General features: G+C 33.0%; 1 protein-coding gene across 1 annotated transcript; it reads right to left on the bottom strand.

Annotated features, from left to right (window-relative positions):
* Window positions 1–327: 327 nt before the first annotated feature.
* LOC122605342 lies at window positions 328–6,256 on the bottom strand. Its single transcript, XM_043778268.1, has 6 exons — window positions 6,134–6,256; window positions 5,824–6,037; window positions 3,742–4,251; window positions 3,407–3,535; window positions 1,171–2,162; window positions 328–1,064 (listed from the first exon to the last, which is right to left on the bottom strand). The coding sequence occupies exons 2-6, from the start codon at window positions 6,035–6,037 to the stop codon at window positions 432–434; spliced, it is 2,478 nt and encodes an 825-aa protein (XP_043634203.1). The 5' UTR covers window positions 6,134–6,256; the 3' UTR covers window positions 328–431.
* Between the last annotated feature and the right edge of the window lie 1,015 nt (window positions 6,257–7,271).

The following is a 7,271-nucleotide window of genomic DNA, read 5'->3' as shown; positions in this document are numbered from 1 at the left end:
CTAATACCTATATTATTGGAAGCGAACAGTATACCTATCAATTTTTGGATGTACACTATCAAATGTGTTTTACAGCGTTGTATTGTACGACATTATAAAGTGTTTGGTAGATTACCACCCTATCCTATAGTTACCCTACAATCACAATGTGTTCAAGTACTGATTGAATTAAGATCTGTATCACTTTATTTTTTATAACGCAATATAAGATCTCCAAGTATGCCCCAATTCATAGTACAATTGGGCCAAAGAGTACAACAGGTAGGGAAACAGGCTAAAAGAAAAGTTTAATGAATCTACATTTTAGTAGCATAAAGAACAATCACGTTAGGAAAACATACTCATATTCGGAATATATAATTGTTTACATGTAATGTTAAAAAATGTTACATATGACATATGAAACAGAAACCGGTCCAGAAAGACGGTGGTTACACTTTGGGGGTTTCATAGTACAGAACATGTTTCGTGGGCTTAAAGATGTACTTAGAACCATAAGAAGCCCGAATTACATCGATAAACAAAGAATATTGCAGCTTAACATATAAGAGGACTGGAATCACAGCAATTGCACTGATTAGGATTGGAATCCATAACAAACCCTTATGGTAAAGAACGAAGAAGCTGACCGCAAAAACAACTGTCATGGTTGCTATAGATAGGAAAAGAGTTGCTAAACCAAACATTAGCTTTTTGGGTAATGATTCCAAGAAATCACGTTCAGCATAACGAGATGTGAGGATAGCTAAGAATATGAGAATTGAAGCTGAAGAGGAGAATAGAGAAATGGCATCTGCGACAACAAAAACGATAAGGGTTGCTTTTGACTGAAACATAGGCAGACCACTGTCCCCGTCATATCCACCTGGAATCGTAAATGCTGCAGCAAAGACTATGGTTGCAATAAGTGCTGCAACAACCATACACTGACTAGCAGTATCCTTCATCCACTGCCCACTCTGTGTGACTAGATCTTTGTGTTTGGTTGTGAATAACTCATGTGGCTTTAGACCATCTTTATTTTTCCTTTCTCTATAAGAAGGAGGGATCATTTGTTTCACTTCCTATAACACAAGCAAACTATAATAGTTAAAAGACTACTTTATTGTATGCTAATCATTAAAGAAAACAAAAGCCTTGAAAGCTTGGAAAGAAAATTAATGTATGTACCTCGAACCATAATAACTCTCGTTGCATCCGTAATGCAACTCCTGATGCATCTTCAAGATCCTCATCACTTGTCCCGACTAAGTGCAACATATTATTATCATTTGGGTCTCGGAGAGGAGTTATCATATCTTTCATTGAGCCTATTTCATACAATAGGTTGTATATACCCTCATGACGATGTTTGACAGCAATGTGAAATATAGTTTGATTGTTATCATTTACCTTCCATATAAGATCAGGATATAGACGGATAAGCTCAACTAAGAAGTTGGTATTGCCTGTTTCTGCAGCAATAAACAATACCCGCTTAGAGTATGCATCCTTTGCAGGCTTATTGATTATTTTCTTTCTTTCTTTATCCATGTTGATAACATGGTCATATATGGCCCTTTGTATTCTTTGAGCTTGATTTTTTTTATCACTTATTCTGCTGATAATCTTCTGGATGTTCCCATTTAGTTCCACAATCTGTATAGAAATGAGCTTTTCCAGTTCCAGAGCTAACGGATCTGGGGTTCCTTTGCTTATATCCATGGTGTTCTCATTTAGTTTCACAAAAAATCCGGAAATGACCTTTTCTAGTTCCAGGGCTATTGAATCCGGAGTCCCTTTGATTATCTTCTGGGTGGCAACATGCATGCTCACAAGTTGTGCAGAAATGAGTTTTTGTAGTTGCTGAGCTTGATCAATTTCCTTTCCAGAAACTGGCTTGGTATCTTGCTTTGTTGAACCCGACAACCCTTTAATTGTGTCTTCGGATATAGCAAGCATTTTATCAAGATGTTCAGAAATGAGATTTTGTATTTGAATAACTTGAACAGTCCTTCCAGAAGCCGAGTTGTCTTGCTTAATTGGATCTGGTTGACCTCTGAGTATTCTATCAATTTCCTTCTTGGGCAGCTTTACAATGTCATTCCATACGAATCTTAGTAATGGTAATGCTTTATTTTCCTTTTCACAATATCCCAGCTTTGAACGGATGAATGTCAAAACTGAACGCAATAACCAAATAAAAGAAGCTAATAAGTATGCATGAGCAGTAACTTTTTTATGTCCAGTGTACAATTTACAGTAGGATCATGTAACTTGATTGAAAACATATGAAGCAAAGTTACAGAAACTACGGAGAGCGACAAAGTTACATGTTAATTCACATATGGTTGAATGCATTCATATATGAATGTGATATATGTAAGGTGATTGAGGTTCAAATGAAAACTAATATAAGAGACAATTTGAACAAATCCAATCACATGTGAATTAAAAATCAACTTCTGTGGTTTTTGTTGGCATATGATCATATTATTATAAATTGCATGTCCGGGAATAATTTAAGCCTACGGGGTCACACGAAATGACACGGTAACTCGATAATAACAATTGATATATTAAAGTAATATATTAATTAGTTTGATCACGAAATAATTAATTAAACATAATTAAAGGATTAATTATATTTAATTAATTAAAAAGGAGGATTAAAATGTGAAAATTGGAAAGTGGGCTTGGACCTAGGTCCATGACATGGGACACTTTTCATCAAGGCTTTCCATAGCCTTGATGTTGCTTAGTTTCCAAGTTATTGATAACCTAAAATTACCCTATAAATACAAGGGCTAATTCCCTAGGTTTTTCATTCATTCATTCACATAATTAAAATTCTTCTCTTTTCTCTTTTGTATCATTCGACCGAACCTTTAAGGGAATTCGGTTTTGTTACATCCAACAATTCTCATAAATCCCTTATACAAATTAATGCTTAATGCTTAGCATTAATTGTGGTTCAACATTGTTTACGGCAACAATAGGTTTTGGTTTAAAGGGATTTCGAATTAAAGGGAGATAAACAAAGGGTTGTTTGGTTCGTGATCGGGGTACTAGCATACGGTATAGGGGTGTCTAGTGTGCGATCGTAGAGGGGTTTTGCTTTAAATCCTAAACTAATAATAATCTTATTATTAATAATATTATTGGAAGCTTTGCGCAAAGGTACACGTTTCGATTCTTTCTTTGTTAATTAATTTGATTGCATATACGTTTCTTTTCCGCTGCGTACTCGTGAATTGTTATATGTTTATATGCTCATATTCTAACAGTTTTCAATTTATATTTTTTGTTCTCATTGATCCTTCATATATAACTTTCACATTGTATATGTTTTGACTAATATCTTCTAGGTACATTCACTAGACTACTGATTTTACGAGTGCATTGATGTGTAAGTAGAGGTGTTCACCTGGCTTAATGGCTTTCCCAATGATATTAGTTTTTGTGTCAGGAAATGCTTTAGGCTTTCCAGCCAAAACTTGAAGCACACTTCCCCTACCAACTTTTGGATACTTTTCCACTATCTGTAATGCAACATCTGAAAAAGATTTAAACAGTCACTCTGTGAGGGAAAATATAAGAGGAACGAAATTCAACAATGAACCACGAAACATGAATTGCATAAAGACTTTTCTTTTACAATAGATAATGGACATATCTTAAAATCACTTTTCAAGTGCTTTTTCTTTTGTAAAATTTACTAATAAAATTGTAAGTGCAGTAACTAGATGTTAAAATGCCTACCGAACATGTCATTCTCGACACATTTTTCAACAAGCCAGCCACGATTCCCATGATTCCAACCATCTTCATCGCACAAGTTATTCGACTCTTTAAAAAGGTACTTGACCACATCATACTTTCCAAACAAGGCAGCTGCATACAGTGGCAACATTTGTTTTTGAGCACCAGGGATCTTTAGCAAGTCTCTGTTCTTTTTTACCATAATTTTAACCGTTTCAAGGTTTCCAGCAGCAGCAGCCAAATACAGGGCAGTGTTGTAATTTTCATTTTCAAGAGCCAAGTCTTCTTCAGTCATCCTATCCACAAGATTTTTCACAAAAACTTCTCCCTTTTGGGGAACTTTTGCAGATGCAGCAACATGAAGTGCAGTTTCCCCATTTTCAGTGATGCAATACCTTACTAACGGTTCTTCATGCTTGTCAAGAATAGCTTTAGCAGCTTTCCAATCACACTTAATCGATGCTTCATATAAAGGCACACCAATCTTGAGGTAATCTTCTCTAGATTTTTCTAAGTAATTTCAATGAAAACAGTTAGTGTCTTATTCATCTTAAGACCAAGAAGGATGATTTTTAATTATCACCTACTGATCCCAAAGAAATTTCCTGGTTTTTTTTTTTTTTCTTTTTAATTTGGCAAACCATCTTTCTAAACAGAAATCTGGATTTTCTATTGGCCCATACTTGGAGAATACTTAAGCTTACCATATTCAACTCTGAATCAATATAAAGATTCCGATCATATAATGAAATCAATCTTGTTATAATGTCATAATACTTACAGAGTATGCAAGGGGTATAAAGAATTTATGGGGCCTACCCCGATTTTGGATTATGACAACCGTCATATGAACTATAATAACAGTACAACTATATGATGTAACAATTCTCCTGGAATGATAAAAACTCATGTAAGTTTATCACCTCCCATCCATTATGACAATATGTACTGTAGTAACTTTCATAAGATAATGTTAGACTCCTAAATGTGATATGGCACTCTAAAGAGGAGTAAAATGAACATATATACACACACACACAAATACTAGCAGGCTACTTGCGCATAGCGACGACGGTGACAATAGTTTGTTATGGCGCCTAAATCTTTATGTCTATGTAAGTGTGTGTGCGCACAGATTAAATTCGTTCATTTAGCAAAAGTAGTGGACTCTATCAATTTTAGGAAACAAATGGTTGAAACCGATTCTTGACTAAAAAAATAATCATAAATATGTCAACCTTTCTATTTTAACCTAGGGATTAATTTTATCGAATGTAAGAAACTTTGAACGAATGTCTATAGTAGGAAATAACTAAAGTTGTGTGTATTATATGTAAACAACTTTGAAATAATGTTTATTGTATATAAGAATTTCGTTTCAACCAATTAAAATCTGACAAGTGGCACCTGTATATGATTGCCACATATGTTTTCTTACATACAATAAACATTTTTTCAAGTTGCTTACATACAATACACATAACTTTAGTTTTTTCCTACTATAGACATTCGGTCAAAGATAGTTACATTCCAGGAAACTAATCCTTTTAACCTAAACCTAAATGTGTTTATATTATGGACTAAATATATGTGCGTGTACATATATAGAAGTGTTTTGAAGTGCGAAATGTGTGAAACACTAATATTAACATACATCTTAGTTACTAATGATTTTGAGCCACACATTTCTTTTCCATTCAACACTATTTATTTAGTGGTAACTAAGATATATGTTTGGTTACTATTACTAAATACTACTCGTAATGTATAGTACATCTTAGTTATACAGCTTATCTCGGCAGAGCCCATCAGATAGATCACTCTATCACCGATCCCCAACTTATTACTCCCACCAGCTATTCTTTATCAATACCAGTAGTAAGGGTGGAGCCCACCAGATAAATCACTCTATCACTGATTCCCAACTTATTACCCCACAAGCTATTCTTTATTAATATCATTAAGGGAGGAGCTCATACCAAATCTAGAAAAGGAATACTAACGTATCGAATTTCCTTCAAGTAATATATATATATATATATGTGTGTGTGTGTGTGTGTGTGTAATATAATATGGATCTACCTTCAAGTAAAACTCGACAAGGTAGATTCTGATGAACCACTTTCTTGTTATCCTGCTTCTGCTGCTGCTGCGATTGTGGCAGTTGGGTCGAATTATCTGATGGAACTTTGGGGGTCTTTAAGACTTTATTAACATTTGACTGGAGTAAGTGTGACGTTGATGGAGCTGGAGGTAGAGTACCTGGAGCTGGGGTTGTTATTTCCTCGGTCGACATCTGCACAGTCATATACCATTGTTACTATTAACAAATACTCGATACATACTTCATTAAGATACTGTAAACTTATGAATTATGATGATGGATGGATACCTGAGTAAATTGAAAAGAACAGCTTGAGATGTGATTAATTGAAAATGGATGCCCTGTTTTTTTTTTTATAATAAAGTTCTTAAATCAACGTCAACGGCTAGTAATGTGGTAATATGTCTCTTCTTCTTCCTTATTACGAGACATCTGTGAATAAACAATTACATATATTATATTTAATCCTTTAAAATAATCAAATTTCATTTTATGTAGCAACTTGAGTCGGAGGGAGAAACTTGAGTAGTATTTAATTGTTATTTTTCAAATAAGGTTTTTTCTAAAAATCTTTCCAATAATCCTTTAGATAATAATATTTGGAGGGATAAATATCTTAAAATGTGACAAACTTTGAAATAATGTCTATAATGTAAAAAAATAAAAGTTATGTTTATTGCATATCTTTAAATTATGCCTATCATATATAAAAAAAAGTTATCCAACCATTAAAAAACTAACAATTGACAGATATATATTGCTGTCACGTATGACTTTTTACATACAATAGACATACTTTAAAAATGATTACATACAATGAACACAACCTTAGTTATTCCACACTAAAAATATCTAGTGAATTTTGTTACATTTTAGTACAGTAATCACATATTTGAAAGAATGAATGATATGATGAACATAGAGGATTAATGGATTATAAAATAATGAAAAAATGAATATGAGGTTGTTAACTATTTAATTTTGATAAATCTTTCATATATTAAATTTTTAATATTTTAAAAAAGAAAAATGATAAATCTTTCTAACCAATTCTCCTAAAAATCCTCTTAATGTATCCACTTGTTAACACATAGAATCCACTAATCCTCTTTCCTAATCTCACCCCCTGATTTTTCACATGTCATAATCCTATTAATTATGAGGGATTTTAGGCTAATAATTTAGAAGAATTGATTATTACCCTTTAAAAAATGGTTGAGCCTCTATTTTTTTTATATATTAAAAATTAGTATGTGGGAGTTTTTTTTAACCCAAATTTAGATATGTAACATCCTCATATTCAATTCCCCATTTATAATTGCACTTGTGTTGATGAAATATTTATTTTTTAAGAAAAAAGAAAAATCTTTAGTAAGAGTTTATATCATTGAGTTAGATGAGTCGGTTTATTAATAAGTCAAGAAAT

Source organism: Erigeron canadensis, chromosome 6 (genome assembly GCF_010389155.1).
Source record: "Erigeron canadensis isolate Cc75 chromosome 6, C_canadensis_v1, whole genome shotgun sequence".
Classification (NCBI taxonomy): Eukaryota; Viridiplantae; Streptophyta; class Magnoliopsida; order Asterales; family Asteraceae; genus Erigeron; species Erigeron canadensis.
This window is presented reverse-complemented; position numbering and strand designations above follow the sequence as displayed.